This window comes from Numenius arquata, chromosome 9, assembly GCF_964106895.1.
Source record: "Numenius arquata chromosome 9, bNumArq3.hap1.1, whole genome shotgun sequence".
NCBI classification, from domain to species: Eukaryota; Metazoa; Chordata; class Aves; order Charadriiformes; family Scolopacidae; genus Numenius; species Numenius arquata.
Window position 1 is genome coordinate 35,779,792 of NC_133584.1, and position 26,223 is coordinate 35,806,014.

The 26,223-nt window shown below is 37.7% G+C and overlaps 1 protein-coding gene across 2 annotated transcripts in view; it reads left to right on the plus strand.

The window, feature by feature from the left end:
• The first annotated feature begins 448 nt into the window (after nucleotides 1-448).
• COL21A1 (collagen type XXI alpha 1 chain) overlaps nucleotides 449-26,223 on the plus strand; it is an 83,932-nt gene continuing 58,157 nt past the window's right edge. Inside the window, exons 1-9 of one of the 2 annotated variants that reach the window (XM_074153465.1) lie at nucleotides 449-536; nucleotides 3,470-4,021; nucleotides 8,000-8,168; nucleotides 8,306-8,522; nucleotides 10,872-11,045; nucleotides 15,289-15,366; nucleotides 17,707-17,715; nucleotides 19,124-19,207; nucleotides 21,383-21,445. In XM_074153465.1, the coding sequence (XP_074009566.1) occupies nucleotides 449-536; nucleotides 3,470-4,021; nucleotides 8,000-8,168; nucleotides 8,306-8,522; nucleotides 10,872-11,045; nucleotides 15,289-15,366; nucleotides 17,707-17,715; nucleotides 19,124-19,207; nucleotides 21,383-21,445 (1,434 nt within the window). The remainder of the gene's footprint in view (nucleotides 537-3,469; nucleotides 4,022-7,999; nucleotides 8,169-8,305; nucleotides 8,523-10,871; nucleotides 11,046-15,288; nucleotides 15,367-17,706; nucleotides 17,716-19,123; nucleotides 19,208-21,382; nucleotides 21,446-26,223) is intronic. The other variant, XM_074153466.1, reaches the window with a different exon arrangement.

The following is a 26,223-nucleotide window of genomic DNA, read 5'->3' on the forward strand; positions in this document are numbered from 1 at the left end:
GAAATCCTTAAATTAGTGACACTGAAGGCTAGTGCAATGAATTGCACTGCACTACTACCGAAAATTTGTCCTGAATTGAGCTTCTTTTTTTCCCATGGTCTAGAGATTTTCCCATAAATATGGGAAAATAACCTACTCATGTCTTTACCTAGCAGGAGAAGTATATAAATGTGTCTTGATGAAAACTGAGCTTCCACAGAAAGGCTGGTGAGTGTTGTTGAGTTTACAATCTCAGTTTTGGGCCTGCATGCCTACAACACTTTTTGGGTCTGTGGTCCATTGCAGGCTGGCCTTACATCTGCGCTTGCAGATGTGATTCAAGGTTGTTCCTCATCCACAGGTTTTAAAGCACAGAAGTCTGGATTTTTTGGTGATATAATAATGCTGTATTTTCTTGTCACTTCTTCCCCATCTAGTTTAATCTCAAGACTTTGAAAATACAATACACATGGCACAGATAGTAACATTTTTTCAGATGCTATTAGTTCTGCTACTTCATGATTACATCTCAGCTGAAGATGGTGAAACAAGAGCAAGTAAGTCTTAATTTTTATATTTCAGATAAGGACAACTTCAAAGCATGCCTTGAATTTATAGTATTCATTTTCAAGTCCACATGAACACTTCTGTTGATGGTCATTTTTTTCCACTATAATTTTCCTGGTGACAATCCTATCATATATGATAAGTAACTTAAATATTTCTCCTTGAAGAAGGTGTCATGGTTTAACCCCAGCTGGCAACTAGGACCACACAGCTGTTCACTCTTTCTCTTCTCCCCCTTCCCACTAGGGCAGGGAGAAGAGGGAGAAAAAGGAAAAAAAAAAAACTTGTACGTTGAGAGAAAGACAGTTTAGTAGAACAGTAACAGGAGAGAAAATAAAGTGATATAGTGATAAAAAAATATACAAAATAAGTGATGCAATACAGTTCCTCACAATGTGATGATTGGTTGCCCAGCTCATCCTGAGCAGCAATTGTGCATTCCTGCCTTCCGGCCAACCCCCATTTATATACTGAGCATGACATGTATGGTATGGAATGTCCCTTTGGCCAGCTTGTCATGTCTGTGCTCCCTTTCAGCTTCTATGGGAAGCTGAAAGAGTCCTTGACTCAATATAAGCCTTATTTAGCAACAACTAAATATGTGTTACCAACATTATTTTCATACTACATCCAAAACACAGCAGCTACTAGGAAGAAAATGAACTCTATCCCAGATGAAACCAGGACAGAAGGGAATATCTTTATTTCTTTTATTGTCTTGGAAATGCCCAAAGTGGCAGATGGAACTTTAGAGCTCCAGTCTTGATTTAAACTTGTATCTTGAGCATTGCATCTTGCATTTTGTGCTGGAGCGAGTGCAGAGGAGGGCAATGAAGCTGGTGAAGGGCCTGGAAAACAAATCATATGAAGAGCAGTTGAAGGAGCTGGGACTGTTTAGTATGAGGAAGAGGAGGCTGAGGGGAGACCTCATCACGCTCTACAACTACTTGAAAGGACACTTTCAGAGAGGCTGGTGCTGGTCTCTTCGCACAGGTAATTAATGACAGAACGAGAGGGAATGGCTTCAAGCTCCAACAGGGTAGGTTTAGACTGAACATTAGGAAAGAATTTTTCATAAAAAGAGTGGTCGGGCATTGGAATAGGCTGCCCAGGGAGGTGGTTGAGTCACCATCCCTGGATGTGTTTAAGAGCCGTTTAGATGTGGTGTTGGGGGATATGGTGTAGGGGAGAACTTTGTAGAGTGGGGTAGATGGTTGGACTCGATGATCCCAAGGGTCTCTTCCAACCTAGACGATTCTATGATTCTATGATTTGTATTTTTAGTTTTTCAGAAGTCATGTTTTGAATAGCTTAATGTTATGAGAGAAAATAAATTAGAAAAATAAAGGTTCTGTGAGAGTAAGCTGAGATCACCCCAGCTCCGGGACAGACCTTCTTGCATATTCATCAAAATTAGCATCTCAAACCCCACCAAACCAAGCTTTATACTCTAAATCTGGTTTATGGAAAACAAAAAGTTAAAGAAAGGTAGCTTTTTAAAAGACAAAGTGGCTGAATAAACAAAGTGTGGGAAATTTTCCTCTGGCCACAGTGATACTTTCAGGGTAGGTCTTGTCTTTTTCCTCCAGTTTTGCTCTCAGTCCAGAAATTTTCAGTATTTTACAACAAACTCCAAAACCTTCCTGTTGGTCTCTAGAAAGACATCTGTTTTTTTTCAGTCTACCTGCTCTAAGCTGGGCCTACTTTCAGCAGGGTCCAGTGATGTCCAAAGTCCCTTCCAACTGAAATTACTCTGTGATTCATATCTCTACACCACAGAGTGATGCACTCTGCTTGCCCCTTGCTCCTTCTCCCAGTGTCCTTTCTCTTCACCACCACCTGCATTGCAAAAGCATCTCTCCAGCAAACTGTGGTCGAGGAAGGTGAAATCTTGACCTGAACAGAAGTGTCCATAGGCAGATGCCAGGACAAGTTAAAGCTCTTTGTTCTGTGGTGGAGTTGCAGCCTTTCACAAAACAGAAAGCACAGTAATACACAGCAACCCCCATGCCCCATGTGCCATGGAATCAAAATAATCTCTCCTGATTTTGTCCATCTCCTTGGCACCTCATGTGTCAGTTGTCTATGCTCCTCTCACAGTCAATGGAAGGTGATCTCTTCTCTAGAGGGTTATTCCCTCCATCTGAGGACGTGCATAAAAGATGGATAGAACTGTCCTATAGAAATGCTTGTGTCAGTCCATGGCCTCTAGTTAGCAATTTGCTCTAAGAGCTCCATTTGTAAGTGACTACAGCTAGGAGAGCTGAATCCATGCCTAAGTCATCAGCTAGTTACGTTATATTTGTTAAATGCTTATGTGATCTTATATTCTTGAGGTTGAACTCGATCACTGAGCATCTTTCTTCTAAAATCAGAATATGCTACCAGCAACATTCAGTAGAGATTCAGGATTTTGTAATAGCTAGTTTTGTAAATGCCTTGTAGCAGTGTCAGAAGTCTATTAAAATGTATATGTAAAAGAACTGGATGTTACTGATGAATTCTGGAGTGTTCAGACTGTAGCCTTCCTCAGCAGTGTGCTTGGTTTGCTAACAAAAATGAGGTTTTAAGTTTATTATCTCTGCAGACAAAGAGATATGGAAAAACCCAAAATGTATTCCTCTCTGCTGATTGCATGAAATGCAATTGCCAGCTAAGGAACTGAATTCCAGAATTTTTCATAGTTGTTTCTGGTGATAATGTAAAAAACAGAAGATGGTGTGGTTTTCAGATACCACATTAGATCTGTGTGGCTTACGGAAACAATCTTATTTTCTCTGATAAACTCGGCTGATTTTTTAAAAATGGAATGTTTTTGTCAATAGACATTCTAATACAAGCAATAGTTGATATGAAAAGTATTTCCTGTAGAAGAAGAAAGTGAAAGAGTTTATTAAAATACCTGTTTGGTTTTTTTTTTTAGGTTGTAGAACTGCTCCGGCGGATTTAGTGTTTATCTTAGATGGCTCTTACAGTGTTGGCCCAGAAAACTTTGAAATAATCAAAAGCTGGCTTGTCAATATTACACGAAATTTTGACATAGGGCCAAAGTTTATTCAAGTCGGAGTTGTCCAGTACAGTGATTACCCTGTACTTGAAATTCCCCTTGGAACTCATGAATCCACCAAGAACCTCATTAGGGAAATGGAGTCCATACACTATTTGGGAGGAAATACAAGAACAGGAAGAGCTATTCAGTTTGCCTTTGACCATCTTTTTGCAAAATCTTCAAGATTTTTAACAAAAATAGCGGTTGTTCTCACTGATGGAAAGTCCCAAGATGAAGTCAAAGATGTAGCAGCAGAAGCAAGGAAAAATAAAATCACTTTGTTTGCTATTGGTGTTGGCTCAGAAATCGAGGAGGATGAACTTAAAGCTATTGCCAACAAACCTTCATCAACTTACGTGTTTTATGTTGAAGATTATATTGCAATATCAAGAATCAAAGAAGTTATAAAGCAGAAACTCTGTGAAGGTACGTAATTGATTATAAAGTATTTTAGATGTGCAGAATGTAGTCCTTTACCCATATTTCTTTATCTCACAGGCAGAACACATGATTAATGTAACATAGGGAACCTAAAAACCTTTACTATGATCTTCTTTCATTTTGATCTTGTTTGTGGAAATCCCTCCCAAAATGCTTTTTATCCATTAAACAAAGAGGTTTATTTGGGTGCTTTAACACAGTGTGTGTTTAATTTCAATATGTAGCATTTTGCCCTTAGCCCCAATTTTTTTGCGTTGATAAGGTTTAGAAACCATGAAATAATTGAGCAATTCTCATAGTGCTGAGAATACAGGGCTTACTTTATCCTTTTCCTAGGTGTGGCTGATACTGATCCACAATCGAGCATTTCTTCTTGACAGTTGAGAGGATAGCCTATCATTACAAACAGGAGTTCTTCTGCTAGGATGTGTTGAAAAACCCAGAAGAAAGAGTCTTGGCAAAAGGGCCTGGAATTGTTGTTGTGATCTTTTTCAGAAGGATTTTATAGAAGAATTAGCCAAGAGCAACATTGTAAAATGACTTTTTAGCTTTAGAATGCTAGCAGCATTACTGCATTGAGTTTTCTGATAACTTTGTAAAACAATGGCTTTCCCATATATATAAAAAAGATAGCAAATTGCTTTTAAAATACATCACTCAGGACTCTGTTATACAGAGAGTATTTATCAGTGCTATTTTTTACGTGTTTTATTACCAAGAATTGATGGAGGTCATATTTCACTTGTGCTGTATTTCTGCACTTAGTAAGAATGAAAAATAGTTTTCATTTGCTCTCACTTTGAGTATGGACCTCATTGAAAAAATATGATGATACTTAAGTTGAAGATAATAGTGTTTATTTCTTGATACGCTTATGAAAATCATAATAATTCCTTGTGGCTGATGTAGTAAGGTGGTCAGTCCAAAAATTAAATCAGCTAAGTGCAGCTAAATTCTTTAATAAAACTTTACACAGGGAGAAATTCCCCTAAATAAGCACAATATTTTCTTTAAATAAAGTTTAGATGAAGTGACATATTTTGTCAAGATGGATTTTCTGCTTTTGGAATTAAGTTGACTAGTATCCTTTAAAATTCAGCTGTGATATTTGACATGACTCTTACAGCAGTAGTCTGTGAATGTTGACTACATATACAAAAGTGTACTTACTGTTTTACTTGAAGTGACCCTTTGCTTCCACTCTCTTACGTTGTGCTCCTCCCTCGTGTCAGCATTGAGATGCCTCTCTCAAAGAGTGATCAGAGCCAGTTGGCAGCTTCATTTCTAACCACAACATCTTTAGCAGGTGAACTGAAAGACCAGTAAACTGGAAATTTTATATCTGAGTGGTGGCTTATTTTATTCATGTTGTTAAGATTCACTTTGACTCTCAGAGAGGAAGTTCCATAAGGGCAAAGAAGCAAAGATTTGGCTGTGAAACTGAAACTGCTTGAAAATGTTGCAGTTCTCTCTGGATTGTCTTTGTTTTAACATCTGAAAAAATGCTACCCTTTACTCTGCGGTGTTTTTAGCTTCATTATTATGTGACCATAGATACAAGAGCATAGGAGCAGTATTTCCTTTCTGGAAAAAGGAGGTTGAGGTTTGGTGGTTTGTGTGGCAAATAGTGCTATTACAAAGGACCTTGCGGATGGAGGGCTTTCCTATGCCTTTTGGGAACTCTAGTGTTTGTTTTAGAGTATGGCAGGGTGAAAAAACCTGCTGAACCTGTCATCCAGAAAGGACAATGCGTCTAAAAGAGTTCCCAGATATTTAAGGAATATTTAATATTTATTCTGGTAGTCGAATGTTCCTGTAGTATTAATACTATCTAGCAAAAGTATAGAAAAGATTGTGTGTCGGAAATGCATTTAAAAACAATACTCAGTGCAGACCTCAGATCAATGTCTGGAAGATGCTGAGAAAAGTTCCTCTGTGCTAGATGATGGGATTTAACATCAAAAGAGTCATTTTATGCTTCAGGAAAGAAAAATAAAGCATCTGATAACTATATAAAAACAGTAAAAAGGAGCAAGATTTCAGCGTAGGCTAGAGAGTTGCTGTGACTGGTGCTATGACTGGAAACACAACCCGTTTCCCATGGAAGACAGTTCTTAATTTTGCCACTGACTTCTGCATCCTGTGTAACAGCTCAGTTACTTATCAAAATAGTCCTGCCAGAAGACCTAAAAACATCTACCTTACTGGGAATGTTTTTATGCAATTCTTCAGTGTGCCACTGGAAATAAGAAATAGTTTCTTAATGTGTAATTTTACACATGCTTAGTTTGCATTGTATTAGTTTAGAATAGTTACTTTGGCATTGAATCCAGAATAATGGCCCTCTCACATAATCCTATTTTTGCATTTATTTTTTTTATTTTGCACCAAATTTCTAATACTGTAGCTGATATAAGTTTCTTGTGTTTATTTTCTTGTCAGTGTTTATGATTATCTGTAATCTGTATTAATGGCAATATGACTGTTATTAAGCTTTGAAATAAATGAGTTTAGAAAATGTTTCCATGATAACAATGCACAGTGAAGAAACCTGAAAAAATAAAGTGTTATTACTCTTACTTAATAGCCTAAGTATGTTGACTTAAATCTTGCATCTATGTTTTGAGAAGAGTGAGAAGGAAAGTTTTGTTGGACTTTGTTGGACTTTGTATTTCCCCCTTTTTTTTTTTTTTGGAAGCATTCAGAAGGTAGACATTTTAGTTTCCAAAATGTGGGTGGAGAGTTCTTTCTTTCAAATCTTTCTTACAGAACCAGACAGATATCTTTTAATATATTTTTAATTTGGCAGGCAGGTGACATTTTGCTGTGGGGAGGAAAAGAAAACTAAGGGGAATGTATGTGGCTTCTTGATGCTGCCCCAAGTACCTGTGGCATGTCCCCTCAGGATGGATTGTCCTTTCCCACCAAAGATAGCTTGTGCACTTAGCTGAATTTTCTTAGACAATGGCGTAGCTTCTGGCTGCCCGTGTCTTGGTTTGAAAGAAGCCGTGCAGCATTGCTGGTATTATAAAGAGAAGCCAATCTGGACCTTTGAGCTGGTAATTCCCTGGCACTGAAAAATAAGTTTTCCAGCCCATGGCCAGTCCAGATGGAGAGATGAGAGGACTCTCCACCCCTTCTTTGGAATGTATTCCTAACCTCTTCCCTTTCTATGAACTGATGCTTTTCTGAAGAAACAATGGGAAATGAATGATGAAAATGTATTTATTGTAAATAGTTTAGCATAATTTTAATAAAAGAAGAAGTGGTTTGCTTTCTTTTAATTGATTTATTACTCTAATACAATGTTGACTTTAGCATTAAATTTCACTCTGCTATCTCACTTTTTTTTTGGAGGCAACTTAGGTCCACTGCCTAGTATTGTTCTTGTGTAGAGAGAATTAAACAGAGATAACATTCAGCTAACATTACTTTCCACAGATAGTATATCACACAATACTTGACCAGTGATAATACCTTCAAGAAGATTTCAGTGTAACAAACAAAATAGATCAGAGTCCATTTCTAGCAAAAGAAGATGAAAGAAATAGTTGTGGATAACTCTGCCTTTGTCCATTTTCAACCTAATTTTATAGTTGGGAGGGATGCTGGATTAATCCAAGCATTGTGGAAATTAGCATGTAAAATTGGCTAGCATTTTGAAACCTTACAATTTTAGAAATTAAATTAGATATTATTAGTCAGATAATGTAGTATCTTTAAACTATGATTAGTGACAATTCAAAATAGTATGTGAGCGTAGTTGCAGTAAAATACGACATCTCGGTATTCTCACATCATGTCTCTGAGGGTTCTGCATGTCACTTCTCTCATGTTAGCTGGCAGTTCTCAATTCTCTTTCATTTCTTGAAATGCAGCTACAAAAACTTAGGTAGGTGGGAGGTTACTTTTTGAAAATTTAAAGTCATATTTTGAACTATACTTGCATTTATTACTTTGCAGAATCTGTTTGTCCAACAAGAATTCCAGTGGCAGCTCGAGATGAAAAAGGATTTGACATTCTTATAGGATTAGGTGTGAAGAAAAAGGTTAAAAAGAGAATTCAAATACCAACCACTAATGCAAAAGCTTATGAAGTAACTTCACGTATTGACCTGTCAGAACTGACAAGGTATTTAAATTTATAAATACACTTCTAAATTTAGTAAGATTTTTTTTTTTTGTTTGCTTAAAGTGAGAGGCTTATTTTAAGATTTACGAATGTTCAAGTGCTGTCTTTTATTTTTTTCCCCTTTCCACCTTATTTAGGAATGTGTTTCCAGAAGGGCTGCCTCCATCCTATGTGTTTGTTTCCACTCAAAGGTTTAAAGTAAAAAAGACATGGGATTTGTGGAGAATTCTGAGTCTGGATAAGAGACCACAGATAGCAGTCACTATTAATGGAGAAGAGAAAACATTATCATTCACTACAACAAGTTTAATAAATGGCACACAAGTTATTACTTTTGCTGCACCTCGTGTAAGGGTAAGGAGTAAGTCATCATCATGTTGGAATATGCATTTAAGTACAAGTTATTCCTTTACCTTTATGTTTTTTAAAAAATGCATGGTCTCATTTTTAGCTGCTTAGGCATTTAAAAATTGATGGGAGGTACTTTTTCCAGAGTGTCCACAGTGATTGTGACTATAAATGCTTTGCAGGTGCTTTCTACTCAGTAGTTTCCAGCAGGTGATTGTGAAGATCACAGAGGCTTTTTTTTTTTATTTTTTCTGTCACATAGCTCCTTGCTTAACATATTCTGGAAAGTATTTTCTGCCTTTGATGTAGAGACTAGAAAATGTGAATGAAAACAGTCCAGTTTTAGAGAGGGAGTGTCTAAATTCCTTGAAAATACATAGTGACAGAATTTACTTTCTTCTCCAGAAAATAGCAGCTTACAAAATAAGAGTTCAGTCTGGGTTTGTCTAGTTCTCTGTTGAATAAAAATTCCTTTCAGCTACTTATTTTTCCCACTGAAGGGATTCCCCACTTTGTGCAAACCAATTTTATTGTCTTCTAGTGTAATCTGAAGGCTCTCCTTCAATCTTTCTTCAGTAATTTTCATTCAGTATTCAACTCTTGCAAGCGAGATGATCTCGGTTGCATGTGAGACAGAGGGAAGGAGATTGAATATTTCTACTGGTGTGTTTGTAGCAGTACAGGAGTATGCTACCCAGAGATTCCCATTCCTATTGCAGGGAGTATTATTTAAATGAACAAAAAGGGATGGTTGAACAGACAAAGAGTGAAAAGATTTCCTGCTGGAGCCCTTCGTGGCCAAGTGGGTCCAACTTTTCTGGGAACCTGTGGCCTACATTCGAATCCTTACTCCAAATCAGGCTGAAGGAATTTGAAATATAAATCCTCAGAGAAGGAAGGACTTGTATACAAGAGAAGGTCTTTTGCTAGGGAGAGGTATTTTATTCTTCCATTATTGGATGGAGAATTTTACTTTTTCTTTCAAATTTTCCTCTGCCTTTTTGTAATTTTTTGTAGATGAAATAATTTTATTTGTTTTTAAGAAGCAGTGTTAAACTTGATTTACTGGAAATTGTTAGAAAATCCAGTTTCAACTCAATCCGAAAATTTGTATTTAATTTTTTCTGGCAGCTACAGTGACAAATCAATCTTATTCCTGCAGTCCCAGGTGTCCATGAACTTCACCATGAGAAGAAAACTTTTGCTTTTTTTTTTTTGTGTGTTTCTCCATGCCTATGGAGAACAATAATTTTATGCCCTTTTTAGAGCTGTATGTCTCGAAGCACTATAAATGTCACTATGCATTTAATGAACCTTTATGACAATTTAATAAACCTTTATGGTAATTTATCACTTTTGCTCAGGAAAATGGAGATGTTATATATTCTGATCTGTTGTTTATTTTTTATCTTGTACTAAGAGCCATTGTAAATAAATAAAAAAATCTAAAATGAAAATAAATTAGAGGTGCTATCTAAGGGTATATACTATTAAGTGAAGTAAGCTTCATTTCTGTTTGTGTCTGCAAAACGTAACAAAGATATATAAGAAACTGAAAGATGTATGTTTCAGTTTACTCTTATGTATACCAATTTAATATTAAATACTGATTAAATACCAATCTCTCTTAAATTTTGCTATATAAAAGATAAGCATCTAGTCTAGGGTAGGCTAAAGAGCTAGATTGTTTTTGAAATTAATGAATAGGCTCAAGAAGGCGGCATTTCTTCCCACGTTGAATTTCATTTCTAAGGTAGGTAAGATAAATCTTTAAAGGTATCTCATTTTCTATTACTTGTAGAACTATGCTATTTGTTTAAACTAAATCTTGAGCTTTAGAAACCTGAGGTTTTTCTAAGATGATGAATGTAATATTTGATTTATTCATCGCAATATTGTGATTCTTCCTGCCAAGATCATGTCATCTTTAAGATTTTTTTCATAGGAGATTAAGTAGAAAGACTTTCAAGTACCAACTTGTTTTCACTATGATTTAAGATCTGAAGTGTTTGAGACTTTATACCACTGCTTAAAAAAAAAAAGGCCTCTGGCTTCATATTTTTAACAAATACAGGTTTGAGCATATTTATGATCATAGACTGAAAAAAATCTAGTGAGTTATAAAATAATTTTGAAATAGGGCTTAATTATTACCAAATATGATCTTCTCAATTATAATATTACTTGACAAATACTTTTTGCCTTTACAATTTACAGTTCTTTGTATGACAAAACCTGAAACGTTGGTCATCTCAACCGTTAACAGTATTTTAAGTGTTGAAGTGCAGTTTTATTGTTATTTAAATTGAAGACACTTTGTTTCAAGTAATTCTAATTTTTTTTCACTTTTCTTAGACACTGTTTGATGAAGGCTGGCATCAAATTCGTCTCTTAGTAACAGAAGACTTTGTAACTTTGTATATAGATGACCAAGAAATTGAAATGAAGCCATTACATCCTGTGTTAGGTATTTACATCAGTGGCCTAACCCAAATAGGAAAGTATTCTGGAAAGGAGGAAACTGTACAGGTAAGCGTGTGCTAAAACCACAATAATTCAGGAATTCTCTGGTAGGTTAACAGTGTGTTGGTGCTTTCCGTTTTTGTGAACTTACTCTTCTAATTTACACTAGGCTGAAATTTAACAGAGAAAATTTTAGTAGTTAAGATGGAAGATAAATGGTAAGGAGGACTCAGCAAAACTGATATATCCTGTGCGGTACATGCTTAATTGGTCTCACTGACTTCAAGGGGCATTCTTTTTCTCTGAAACACCAACTTGATGCAACATGGTCACCTGAATTTGGGAAACAGTGGATCAAAGCAGGGGATTTCCTTTGTTCTTGACACTTATGTATGATTTCCATCCATCGGTGCATGGGTTATGCTGGTAAAAGAGGGACAGAACAGAGTTTTGATCAAGTTTTTCCATCGGTAGCTGGGAAGAAAGTACAAGGTGTATCAACTCTGTTTCTGTCGTACTGCAATTATTTGATACTCAAACTGCCACTGTTTGATTCTGCTGTGGACCCCTCCTCCCCCTGAAAACCCTGTGCCAAGATTCTCCTCTATTCTGAGGAACACTGAAGTCCTTTTGCCTTCAGCTCTTTGCAGTCACCAAAAAGCTGGTTAAAACATCAGGCTGTGTAGGTATAGGGTGTGTAGACCAGTGATGAAGACTAGTATGTTGACAGCATTCTAGATGTTGGCTAAATAGTTTTCTTATATTTGTAGCAATGGGGTAATAACGTTACTAATTAGACTGATAGTAATGGAAACAATAATAAGAAATACTGAATTACTTAAGTAGATGTTATCTTTAGTTTTTTGGAAAGCTATGCTTTTTTTGTACTCAGATTTCATGATCCTTACTGCTCCTATTAAAATATATTAATGTTTTGCATCATCTTCATTAACTCTCTTCAAATGTCTTTACTCAGTTACTCCTGAATTTTGTGTATTTTTAGCCAGGCTTCAATTTTATTATTATCATATTTTAAAAGTGTACATGGGAACTTGGATGGCATACTGTGTGTGTGACTCAGCGTTTCTGGTAGTAACATTGCCCATAGACAAAAGTGCCCCTTTGTGAAATGCACTTATTGGAAGGAATGTAGAGATTTCAGAATTGTAATTGTCTCATGCATTTTCTCTGTTGGTGCAGGATTATCCCATTTTTCTAGTTTTGTGTGTTTAGATTAGAGGGTGGGTTGGTTGTTACTGTGTCTTGTTTTTTTCTCTTAAGTTACTGCAGAAATGGGACTTTTATAGATTCACAGTAATACAGTTTCTGAGTTAAAGAATGTTAGTAGCAAGCCATGTTATCTAAAATAAAAATGAAAACATTTTAGGAATGTTGAATTGTATAATATCCTCTTCTGATAGCGTACTAGAAGAAAAGTAGAAAATCTGCCTCGGGTTGCAATTTTATATTTCCAGATGATGCCTATAATCTAAAAAAAAGTATGTCCTTTCTCCACTTTCTCAGACTGTGATGCATTCTGCAAAGCATTAACAGTCAAACTTTGGCAGGCTATTTCTATTTAAACTATGATTATAGAGAAACATTTCAATGAATCTGCATACCGCCTTTCAGTGAAAAGGTATTTTGAGATCCCTTATGAAAGAAATCAGTTGGAGTGGGATACAAAATATGATACAAGAATCTTCTTCAGGGATGCTTTGGTAAATTTTCATACTCTTTCTGTGCTCTGAATCAGATGCTTTCTAATGATATTTTGTGAGTGTTCTTGGTTTCATTAGGATCTTACTGGCTGAAGTGCTTTCCAGTGTAATGATGATAAACTTCTGTACATACTCAAGTGGTGTGAACTGCAGCCATCTTAAATTTGAAAACACATATTACTAGGCATGGTATTAACAGACTCAATTTTCTGTGCTTTTTTTTTTCCCTGCTAGTCAAACTTATAGTCTATGATTTTAGTAAGTGTAACAGGGCTTTTTTCTCTTTGCAGTCATGATAGTTTATGCTAGAAAAACTGAGTTCAGTGGTTACATTTTTCTGGACTACAGTGACAGAGCAGAATGGCAAAAACCTTTGCTTACCTGGTGCCAGTGTTTTTACTGGTTGTTTTTAAAGCTTTATGTTATACAGCTGAACTCTAAACCAAATTCTTTCAAGCTTCAGGGATGGCTTCTGGTGCTTCACCAAAACTTACTAATCTTACATCTAGTAGAGACAGGTCAGTGTAGAAACACCTTTCCAGGACTGTTAAGGTTGTTATGGTTTGAGAGAACCCATAACAATCTCTTGTCGTTAGACAATTATTCTATCACCCGATGACCCCTCCCCACCCGGAAAGGGGAATCGGGGAACACAAAGAAAACACAAGGGTTGAAGCATAAATAGATTTAATACACTAAGACTAAATAATTAACAATAATACTAAAGAACCAGTATTAATCCCGATACTGATATAAGATATACAGGAATTATACTCAGCCATCTATATCAGCAGGAAGCTGTGCGCTCCCAGCAGTGGACAGCAAGTATCGGACACTGGGAGCGCAATGGCTTCAGGAGGAAGGGAAGGCCTCAGGGCTCCGGCACCAGGGCAAGGAGTTGTCTGGACCCGCCGCCATCAGGGAGAGAGCCAGCTACGCAGCAAACTTTTCTAATTTATATTGGATGTGACATTCATGGTATGAAATACTCCTGTTGGCCAGCCTGGGTCAAATGCCCAGGCCTTGCTCCTCCTTGTCCCTGCACCTGGAAAGGCTCGAAAACACTATAACCTTGAATCCCACAGAGCCTGGCTGGCTATAAAGTAAATATTTTCACAAATTCAGACACTAGAGTCTTCTAAAAGTGCAATTTTCCCCAGCATTAGAAGAAAGGTTAGTCCTGTGTCTCTCAACCCAGGACAAAGGTAAAAACAGGGTGCTTCAGGGATCCGCTTGGCAGAGTACCATAGAATAAAGCCCTGGAGGGAAGAGAGACCCAAGAAAGCTGGTTGATATTCAAGGATCACCTCCTCCAAGCTCAAGAGTGAAGCATTCCAACAAAGAGGAAGTGAGGCAAAAATGCCAGGAGGCCTGCATGGGTGAACAAGGAGTTCCTGGACAAACTCAAATGAAAAAAGGAGGCCTACAGAGGGTGGAAGCAAAGACAGGTAGCCTGAGAACAATACAGAGAAGTTGGGCAAGCAGCCAGGGATCAGGTTAGGAAAGCTAAAAGCCCAGATAGAATTAAGTTTGACGAGGGACGTCAAGAGCAACAAGAAAAAACTTCTACGGGTACAACAGTGATAAAAGGAAGACTAGGGAAAATGTGGGCCCTCTCTGGAAGGAAACAAGAGACCTGGTTACCTGGGATATGGAGAAGACTGAGGTACTCAATGATTTTTTTTGCCTGAGTCTTAACAGGCAAGTGCTCTGGCCACATTGCCCAAGTTGCAGAAGGAAAAGGGAGGGACTGGGAAAATGAAGAACCACCCACTGTAGGGAAAGATCATGTTCAAGACCATCTAAGGACTATCTGTGGGACCTGATGAGATGCACCAGCATGTCCTGAGGGAACTGGCAGATGAAGTTGCTAAGCCACTATCCATCATATTTGAGAAGCTGTGGCAGGCTGGTGAAGTTGCTAACTGGAAACGGGGAAACTTAACTCCCATTTTTAAAAAGGGAAAAAAGGAAGACCCGGGGAACTTCAGGCCAGTCACTGGCAAGATCATTGGGCAGATCCCCCTGGAAACTGTAATAAGGCCTCATGATCACTGATCACCTCATGGAAAATGAGGAGGTGATCAGTGACAGCCAACATGCCTTGACTAAAGACAAATCAAGCCTGACAAATTTGGTGGCCTTCTACAACGGGGTTACAGCATTGGTAGATAAGGGAAGAGCAACTGAAACCATCTCCCTGTTTCCCAGTAGTATTGGCAGCCGGTGTAATTCGTGCTGTGCGTGTTTGGATTTCTTGCCAAGGATTGGGGGAGGGGGGAGTGATTTCTACTATTTTAGGAAAGAAAATCTTGGATTGATTATTTTTCTTTAAATAATTCTATTATAGAATGTTTAATTGGTTGCAGATATTAATCATTGTGAGTAGCCTGAGTAAAAATGTTTCTACATCTTTAATTGATTTTGAAAAGTAGTGGACGCACAGAGCTTTCAGCTTTTCTTGCATTTTAATACTTTGTTCTTTTTTTAATCTTGTGGATGGTACAATTTAAGAAGAATATAGTTTAACTTAATATCAGACTATTAACACTTTCTCTAAAAAAAGTCTTTTATGTTTTGAATTACAGTTTGATATACAAAAACTGCGAATCTACTGTGACCCAGAGCAAAATAATCGAGAAACAGTCTGTGAGATCCCAGGATTTGTGAGTATGACAGATACACTTTTGAGTACTATCTGGCATTTCTTACAGATCACGGTTTAAAGGTGACTCAGTGAATTCTTAAAAAAAGTAATACTGCATTGATTCAGCTGGTGCAAACAAATGCTTGTTACCTGTGCAGTATCAAGTGACACCGAACTTGTCTGTTTTCAGCCTTACTTTTGCACAAACATATTTAAAATGTTTTTTTTTTTAGTTTAGGTATTTGATGTGGAAATTTGACAGCACTGTAGAAGGATCTCAGAATCTTCTGTTACAACTTAAGATTTTAAACATTATAAATTAGAAAAAATACTAGGTTACAGCAGTGTAAAATGCTTTAGATATTACCTTTTAACTTCTCTGATATACTTCTTGCTACTTGTCAGGTCATTTAATCTCTGAACATTTTGTACATAACCAACAAACCCATGTTTTAAGATCACCTTTCCCTATCAGAAGTATCTATGCTGATGTCTGTGTTAAATATCCCATTAACTGAAATGTTGCCAAGATTTCATGAAGTATGTTATGGATAAGACAAAAATAAAATCCTGATGATTTTATAAGTCATGTACACAATTAGGAAGCTTATAGGGATCCTTTGAACCCTCTCTTTGCCCTCTTACTTAGAGTTAATGATGCAATGAAATGTAAAACACATGCAAACAGATTTGGTAAAAATAACACACAGTTGGAGCCAGATTTTCAGAAGCGTTCAGCTCCCATCTCAAAATATAAGCAAGAGATTGTTTTATACGTACATTTTCCTTTGAAATATCCTCCTTTGGTGTCTAAAGCAAACTGAGCTAAAGATAATCAGACACCCGTGTCTTCCTGTGTAAACTCATATTCTTCCTGTTGTGATTTGGTTTGGTATTAGGACTGTTTTGCCAGTTGGACAATAGAACCTGTGAATCCTCAATACCCAGATATTTTATTTTTTGTCAGACCCCCAGCTAGTCTGTTTTTCTTCTATTTGTTTGGGGCCAGTGTGTCTGTTGCAATCAGCCTCCTTATCAGGGTTTCTTCAAAGCTCACAGCTTTCATTTAAGTAATGAGTAGGTGGGTGGATTATTAGCTGTTCTGAAATCTGACAGTATCAAGAACTAATGGGTTCAGGAACACTTTTGTAAAGTTAGTTTTTAAATCCCAAAGTAATTTAGTATTTGGCTTTTTAACTGCATATCTTTTTGCTCTTTACAAAATAGAAGTAGGATAGGAAAAATAAACAAATGAAAAAAAATTTGCATAATGAAAGCAAACACCAAAAAGTCCATCATATCTTGCCTTCTGTGCAATTTGGCAAGAAGTCCAAGCAAAAAGGTAGCCTTTTGCCAGTTTAGTTTCACTTGCTGTTCTCGTAAATTAAATTTGGACTTTACCCTTGAAATTCTAGATTCCTCCATAAAATAAAAATGTTGGATAATCTCCAAGAAGGAATATGTGTTTTGTGGTCATATGCTGTCAGAATGTGGTTGTCTCAGAGCTCCTGAACTAAGCAGGAGCTGTACATACTAATTACAGCCTGAATTAATCCTCTTTCCTGGATATACCTAGCTGCATAGTAATTTTAAGCTCCCTCTATGATCTATGAAGAAAGATAACCTTCTCTAGAGGTTGCCTAAGATGAAAATGGAACACAGAGGAAGCTGTCTCTCTCCACAGACTGTGTATGAACTCTGTGGTGACTGCATGCATTAGAAAAATCCAGTTTGTGGTGCAGCTAATGGTGGCTACTAAACCATTAAGACAGACAGTTTAATGGTTGGTATGCTGAAATATTTGGGGATGGATTGTTCTGTGGTGTTGCAGATACTGGAAAATTCAATTCAATTGACAGCAGAGTCTACTGCAGTCACAAAAGGAAAGCGAGAAAAAGCCAGCTTTGCCTCTGTGCTGCTGTATGTTTTCCCAGATGCTGGATTCAGGCAGAGAGCGGAGATTTTAGAAATATTTTGGGACATTCTCTGACATCAGTGAGTAAGCAGAGGATTTTTTTGATGAGAGGTTCATCATCTTGGCAAAAGGTTTGACCCAAATCTAAACATTTAGTGTGTAAATATTTACATGGTTCAGTATTTATTCTGGTTTTGTCATTGCCTTTTAAAAATTGCTACTGGTAGCTCCTGTTGAAAAGACCCATAAATGAAATGAACTGAAAATTCATATGTATTGATAGCAGCTGCACATAAGTCTGAGAAATTATAAAATTTTGCATTATAATTCCTTGACAGTTATAGCCCTAAATTTATGATTGGTTTTCGTAGTGTTTACAAATGAATGGATTTTGCTTATTACAAATATTGCTGTACTCTTAAACTGTGTTTCTTCTTGTTTCAGAACGGAGAGGTAGGCTCAATCCTAAACTGCTCAAACTCAGTTTAAGGTAGTATTTGACTTTATAAACTTCTTATTATTCTAGGCAATATACACTTCGTTATGAAAAGTGGACAGAGGTTTGCTAAAATTAAAAGTGCTGTATTTCCATTAATCGAACTCTAGTCAATGGACAAATTAAAAATCAGTTTTCTGAAAAAACCCACTTCAATTCAATTGCTCTTATTTACAGGGATGGGTGCTGTTGCAAAGTGAATGGGGATATGCGCAGTCAGGTAGCTGTTACCTGCATCGTGCTAATGAGAGCTCCCTGAAGGGGACCTTGTTTGGAGGCTTAATATGATAGCTTCTCTAACCATCTTCCTAACTTCACTTGGTACCATTGCAAGGAAACATGGATTTGTATTTTGATCGTTTGACCCTGAGAAAGAATTCCAATCAGAGAACATTGTAAAAAGTCTGCATTATTTTAGAAAATATGAGTAAAATGTTATAGAAAGTGTTTTAGATAATTAATACAAAATCTGCTTTTTTTTGTATCTTGGATTCTTAAATTTTTGCCTTTCCATAGCTCTAAGAACTTGCTGGATGAAAAAGAATTCACTGAATCTAACTTGGGCATATGAGTTTAGTACAGGTGCATCTACATTATTGATGCCTGACCTTGGGCAAGTGGATTTGATCTAGTAGCTCTCCCCTTGCCTGCCTTGGTAAAATGCTGAGGTTTCATGTGGTCTCAATGGTGAGAAGTAAATACCTAAAAAGCCCAAAAACCTCTAGAGGGTGATGTGGTCTGCCAAGTTTTATTATTTACTGCTGTTTGTATAGGGAGCATAGTTTGGAGGAGGTCACCTAACGGTCTTTGGAGGATGGGCACCTTGGGAGTCACTACTTGTGACTTGTAGGAGTCAGTGGTAACAGCCTTGCCCCACCTTTCCTCAAGTAGCTTCATAGTTGGGACACATGCCCAGGAGGTAGGAGACTTGGGCTTTACATTCTTTTCAGGCTTGCTATATGTGATAGCCCATTGGTTGTGGTCATTATGCTATACATAGTATTTATTAGATTCTTTTTACAAACTTTTATTAAATAATTAGATAGTTTTGCATGTTGCCAGTTTGAAAATTATTGAAATATATGACAAAATATTTGTGGAAAAGCAAATAGAGTTTCAGATATTAGCCCAATATCGGTACTTAATTTGTTTTGTTTTGTTTTGTTTTTTTTCTGGTTAAAATGATGAATTCATGCATGTAAAATAGTTGGAGGGCAGTAGTCAGGTAAGCAGAAGATCCAGCTGAATAAAGGAGTGAAAGCCATGACCTATGCAACCTAAGGAAAATCAGCTTCGCGTAATGTTATCATACATTTGTTGAATGTTTTTGGCATGTGTATTGATGGCTGGTTTCATTCTTGGTAGTGCATGAATGGTCCTAGTGATGTAGGCTCAACGCCTGCCCCCTGCATATGCCCACCAGGAAAACAAGGACCTCCAGGCCCCAAAGTAAGTTTCCGTTCTGTCTTATTGAGCGTACAAAACTTTTTTTTTTTTTTTTCCCCAAATATTATGTTGGCCAGTCATAGTCAGGCAGATTAAAAAAGTAGGGAATAAGTTCTCCTTGTTCTGGTTTCCGGTGCATGAATGTAGTGATGAGGATCCTCAAGGCCAGGTTTTGCTGCTATAACTCCTAATAACACAAATATATCTTTTATTTTTTAAGGAAAATGCTCATGGATGTAAAATTACATTTCCTTGCAACTTTTCATCAAATGGTCTTGCACTGTTAATTGTTTGAGAATGAAATATTTTGCTAATAAAGGTCTTTTAACAGAGAGGTTTTTTCCATCTTTGTTAAAGAATGGACTAGATACTTACTGGGAGGGTTCCACCTTAGCTGTTCTCATTATCTCCCTTCAGTGTTGGGTGAAGGATTAAAATGAGAGCCAGATTGAATCTCAGATGTCAGACTCCAATCCTTAGCGTTTTGTTGTATTACCTTTCGCAGAAACTGTGCTAAGCAGTGCTTCCAGATTTACTAGCTTGCCTTATCAGGGTAGACAAGAAAACCCCCAACTGCTTGTCTTTCATTAAGCAGGTGATTACAAAACCTCTACTATAATCATATAAGGGATTAACAGTCTGCTGCAACTACCTCAATTCAAAGGGCTTTTTGCTACAATGGTAAGGATTTCTAATCAGAGAATTGGAATCCACAAGATGGAGATTATTATTATTTCACGTAGTAGAATTTTTGTGGTCAACTCAGGCAAATCGTACCTGACAAATTTGGTGGCCTTCTACAATGGGCTTACAGCATTGGTGGATAAAGAGCAATTGACATCATCTTACCTGGACTTGTGCAAGGCATTTCACACTGTCCCACATGATATCCTTGTCTCTAAATTGGAGAGACATGGATTTGACAGATGGACCAATTGGCGGGTAAGGACTTGGCTGGATGATCACACTCAAAGAGTTGCAGTCAATGGCTCGATGTCCAAATGGAGACTAGTGATGAGTGAAGTTCCTCAGGGGTCAGTACTGGGACCAGTACTGTTTAACATCTTTGTTGGCGACATGGAAAGTGGGACTGAGTGCACCCTCAGCAAGGTTGCCGATGAGACCAAGCTGTGTGGTGCGATCAACACGCTGGAGGGAAGGGATGTCATCCAGAGGGACCCAAACAGGCTTGAGAGGTGGGCCCGTGCAAACCTCATGAAATTCAGCCAAACCAAGTTCAAGGTCCTGCATGTGGGTCAGGGCAGTCCCAGACACAGACAGATACAGGCTGGGCAGAGAATGGCTGGAGAACAGCCATGAGGAGGACTTGGGGGTGTTGGTTGATGAGAAGCTCAGCATGACCCAGCAATGTGTGGTTGGAGCCCAGAAAGCCAACCACATGCTGGGCTGCATCAAGAGAAGTGTGGCCAGCAGGTCGAGGGATGTCATTCTGCCCCTCTACTGGGCTCTGGTGAGACCCCACCTGGAGTACTGCATCCAGCTCTGGAGCCCCCAACATAAGAAGGGCATGGGCCTGTTGGAGTGTGTCCAGAGGAGGCCACGAAGGTGATCAGAGAGCTGGAGCACCTCTCCTCTGAGGACAGGCTGAGAGAGTTGGGGTTGCTCAGCCTGGAGAAGAGAAGGCTCCTAGGAGACCTTATAGCAGCCTTCCAGTACTTAAATGGGGCCTACAGGAAAGATGGGGAGGTACTGTATCAGGGAGTGCAGTGATAGGATGTGGGGTCATGGTTTTAAACTGGAAGAGGGTATATTTAGATTAGATATTAGGAGGAAATTCTTTACTGTGAGGGTGGTGAAGCACTGGAACAGGTTGCCCAGAGAAGCTGTGGATGCCCCATCCCTGGAAGTGTTTAAGGCCAGGCTGGATGGGGCTTTGAGCAACCTGGTCTAGTGGGAGGTGTCCCTGCCCATGGCAGGGGTGTTGGAACTCGATGATCTTTAAAGTCCCTTCTAGCCCACACCTTTCTATGATTCTTTGATTCCCAGGGAGGGGGTTACAAGATCAATTCTTTTTTGCTGTTGGAATTACTCCTCAATAGCAGGTATCTGGGCTTGCAGCCACTGTTTTGTGGAATGTATTAGGGTTAAAGTTGCTCTGTGACGATTTTAAAATGCTCTTTCATATCTTCTGTGTGTTAACATATTGCTTCTCCATAGGGTGATCCTGGCCAGCCTGGGAATCATGGTTATCCTGGTCAGCCTGGTCCAGATGGTAAGCCTGTGAGTACTAAAAACTTATAGTCATATATTGTAAATGCAATACTAACAGGAGAAAAAGCATTTAACACTGATATCAGATTTTCAAATTTAGATGATTTTGTGTCCATTCTTTGAAACTGTGAATGTCACTTAAGCGCTATCTGAACGTAACAGTTCTGTGAATATGTTAACCATAGTATTTTTGTTTCAAGCTAAAATATTGTAAATACGATAGCATGAGCTAGGCAGAGAAGCCTAGAAGGCAGAGAACAGGCTATGGGTGCTCCTGTTGGTCTTTGCATCAGTTTGCAGCAGTTAAGTTATTATCTTCTGACCTTCAATCGACTGCTTAGTAATTTTTGCATTAGAAAGCACTTTAGCGCAGCTAAAATCCTATTCTGTCTTAGGGATTGCTTCTCATGTTTAAGCTTCTTTCATTTAATTTCTTTTTAGACTGCCTCAAGTAGTCCAACAAAATATGTAGATATGCATGTACAGTGTTAAAGATATTTCGCAGTTCTAAACATTTTGTATTAAAACATACATCATAAAAATACCAGTATTTTTTTTTCTTACCCTAGATTTAATTTTTTTAAGCTGGCATTCCAGTAGTATGGATGGTAAAGACTGGAAAAAGCAGATGAATAACATATGTCCCTAAAATAAAAATGGCAGATTTGGCAATGGTTTGTCTCGTCTTCATGGTTAACATTTTTTATTATAATAAAAGGAAATAAATATTTAAAAATAAGGTTTCATTAAAAAATATATTAGATCTCTGAATCTAATTGGAAACCTCTAAGATACTGACAGCCAGTCTTCTCTGTTGAGTAAGGTTTTCTTAACAGCCTGCAGTCTCTGTATCACCAAAGTGGTGGTGTGCATGTGCCTCTACATTTTGGTTCCAGACAATCATGAAAATATAGGTTTTGAAATAGGAATGGGTGGAATCTGAGCTGGGGAAGTGTGATCTAATCAGAATAACTTTTCAGTTGATTATTAATAGTGCTTAAGGTTCTGAAGAGCAGTCCTGTTCTCTTGTACAAAGACAGGTATACAAACTGTCTCAATGCGGAGTTGCATGAGAGAAGGTGTCCATCACAGTTTGACCATGCCGATTACTAGTAGACTTGCAGTATGGATAAGCATAACAGAGCTGTCTTTAATCCAGCTAACTCTGATATTTTGAAAAATAAAGTGATATTGTGTGAGCTTTAGTGAAGCCAGAATGGACGGGATATTGGTAGGAAACTGTCAAGTTTCCATTCTCTCTTTTATGAAAAACAGATTAAGATTTTATTTCTTAAGTGCCCAGTCAGCTGCAACAGTATTGTTTTAGAAACAATTTCTTATCTCTTTTTCATACTTTTATTAACAGGTTTCCACTTCAGTGTTATATATCTTCCATAAGTGCTGAAATTTGTAATTGTGAATCATGAAAGAGAAATAAATGCATACTGTAATCTTTCTGTAACTTTGTAATCTGGCAGTTGCGGGGATTTTTGTTGTTTTTGTTTTTTTTTTTTCCTGCGAGTGAGTCATGTGTACAGATGGGCATTCTCTGAACATAAAAAGATTAACAAAAGTATATCAGACAATTAGAAGAGAATCAAAAAGCCCTGCTAAAGGAGAAATGTTACCATTTTGCTGAATTGAGGTTCATATGTTATTTGAAATGCTTACAGTTAAATCCTATAGCTTTATTAACTAACTTAAACTTATTAATTTTTTTGAAAAATCAGCTGTAGCTTTTTGCACTTGTTCTTTGTAAGGACATAATTGCAATCCTATTAGATCATCTGCAGCTCTGGCCAGTACATTATTGTTCCTTACAGTGTGAGTGAATGCTTTCCAGTCGAGTTTTCAGCTATGAACGATGGGAGACCCTTTAGATGCACTGTGCAGGAAAACAGATTCCTCTATGTCTTTTTCTTTCTATTTTACTTATTTATTTGCTAATATGACTTGCACATTTTCTGTGCTGTCAGTGATTTTCCTTGTTTTAGACAACGTTGCTCATATGAATCTTTTTAGCTGTATCCCCTGGAGAGCTCTGAAAAGCAAGCTCTTAATTCAGACAGCACAATAGGCTTACAGGTAGTTGTGTAGTCAGTGATGTTTAATCAAATGGCTTTTGCATGAAAAGCTTTTCCTGGAAAGTCAGTCTTTTCTGTTCCCAAACAAATTTTTATGTTCTTCTCTAAACTTATTCTGGTTCGCCTATCTGGTATTCATTTTCTTGGAACAGTGTAACTGGTCAACAAAACGTTTCTTCCTCTGAGAAAGGTTTTAGGCATGCATTTATATTACTATATGTAACTGATTTTTAAAGTAAAACATCAAAGAAAATTTAGTTTATTGTTTGTGGGCTGGCTAGATTGTTGTAATACTTGAAGTTAGTTTTAGTCTAGAAAAATTCAAAACAATTTGCATGAATATCTTCAATATTACCAGAAAATAATTGTTCACCTGGTATTACCCAGTAAAATTGTTTGCTGTACTATTTGGGTAGGTGAACATAAACATCACTCATTTTCAGTCGTTCTTTAATTGTTTTTCTAAATAGTTTTGTTTATAGGTTCTTTGTTTTTTCCCTTTAATTGCCACATCTGTTTATTTTCCATACTCCAGTACATACAGAAAATATCAATTGAAGTAACTGGAGAAAAGCACAAAAGTGAGAAGCATAATAAGTAATGAAAGTGCATTTTTTTCAATCAAAAATGCCATTCGGAGCCTGAAATTATTAAATCGTCTTGTCAGGAGAAATAGCACTGGTAAGTAAGCACAAGGGTAAAAATAGTATTTGAGTCTCAACTGTAACTCATTTTAATGGACATTATTCATCAGAAAGAAGCAGCTGGAGCGGTTGCTGGCCCTGAGAATGCTCAGCAGCCTGACTGTGCAGTCACAAAGCCATTTTTTTTTCCAAAGGATACTTTCTATGTATCGATGCTGTGGTTAATAGAGGTGTTAGGTTATCAGTCTGCTGAAAGAAATGAAAAAATACACTTATTTGTCAATTTTGAACTTGGAACCACGCAGCTGGCAAATCTGGACAGTTTTCCAATATTCTGTCTAGTTTCATTCATGCAAGTTTGGAACCATTTGCCTTGTCTTTGCAGTGTCCATAAGCAATAAACAGTTTCAAAATAATCTGGTGAGACTGACTTTACTGATAAATGCAGATGAAGAGCTCGTGAGGTATCAAAAGCCTCACATAATAAGTAATTTCTGATCATTCCAGTATTTCTTTTTAGAAAAACTACAGAACATTATTACAGCTGTACTACCTAGAGTTTAATAATATTTGGTGACCAGCTGAAGGCCGAATCTTTTATGATGAACTTAGTATAATGGCAATGGCCAACTATTTCAACAGTACTTCTGGAATAAAAATGGGTAATAGTTTCATGTGTACATAGGATTAGCTGTGCTATTGGATGGTTTTCATGGGGACTTAAGTTGATATAAATTCTGCAGCTACTTCTCTCAGGGAACTTCCACAGACACAGTTGATAATTCAGCTGTGAAATGCTGCTCTCAATTCCAGAAAAGTACATATTCCTCAGTAACACTGAGCTACAAAGATGATCAAGGGAATGGAGCACTTCTCTTATGAGGAAAGGTGAGAGCCCTGGCTCTGTTCAGCCTGGAGAAGAGAAAACTGAGAGGGGTTCTTACCAATGCTTATAAATACCTAAAGGGTGGGTGTCAAGAGGGTGGGTCCAGACTCTTTTCAGTGGTGCCCGGTGACAGGACAAGGGGCAACGGGCACAAGCTGGAACACAGGAAGTTCTGTCTCGACATGAGGAAAAACTTCTTTTGTTTGAGGGTGGCAGAGCCCTGGAACAGGCTGCCCAGAGAGGTTGTGGAGTCTCCTCTGGAGATATTCAAAACCCACCTGGATGTGTTTCTGTCCAGCCTGCTCTGGGTGACCCTGCTTTGGCAGGAGGGTTGCACTAGAATGATCTCCAGATGTCCCTTCCAACCCCTGCCATTCTGTGATTCTGTGATAAAGGCTGTAGCCTTGTTATTCTTAAAGGAAATATCTTTGCTGCATTCTAATTAAGACAGTAATGTAATGGCTTCACTGAGACCAATGACTGAAATCAGGGCGATGCCTGATGCTGACTTGTGTTGCATACAGCTACACATTTCAGACAAAAGACCATATGGCTATTTTCAGTATCAGGGCAGATTCATGTCATTCGTCTTCAGGGCAGATGACAAGGATGAACATCTAAGCAGCAAACAGCAAGTTATACTCCCTTGGTATGTCATCCCACCTCCCAGAAGTCTGAAGCTCAGGAACTTTTAAAGTTGGATTTATGACCTTTTATTTAATAATCTTGATGGATTTTTTTTTTTCCCTCTGTGGCATTTGAGCCCAGAACATCATGCTCAGGTAACATATACTGCTAGCGGCTCTGAGCTGTGAAAGCCTTGGCAGCTGACAGAGTAGCCAGTGGAAGGAAGTGTAATCAAATGGAGAAAGAATTAAACAGGCCAAAACAAAACAAAGCAAAGCAAAAAAAAAAAAAAGGCAACAGAAAAGGCAATGAAAACTCTTGTCTGTCCTTTTCCCATAATAATATTCATGTGATTATAAATCTTTGATCAGGAGTTACCCCCATATTTATGTTGGAGGATAAAAGCTGCATTTAGTTACCTTTGTGATCTAACGCTGGATCTGACCTTCATTTTCATGTTTTGGTATACATAGACAGAGGGGCTTCACTGCAGAGACAGTTCTGGTAGCTTGCAGAAGCAGATGTCACGAGAAGTCCTTCTACAGG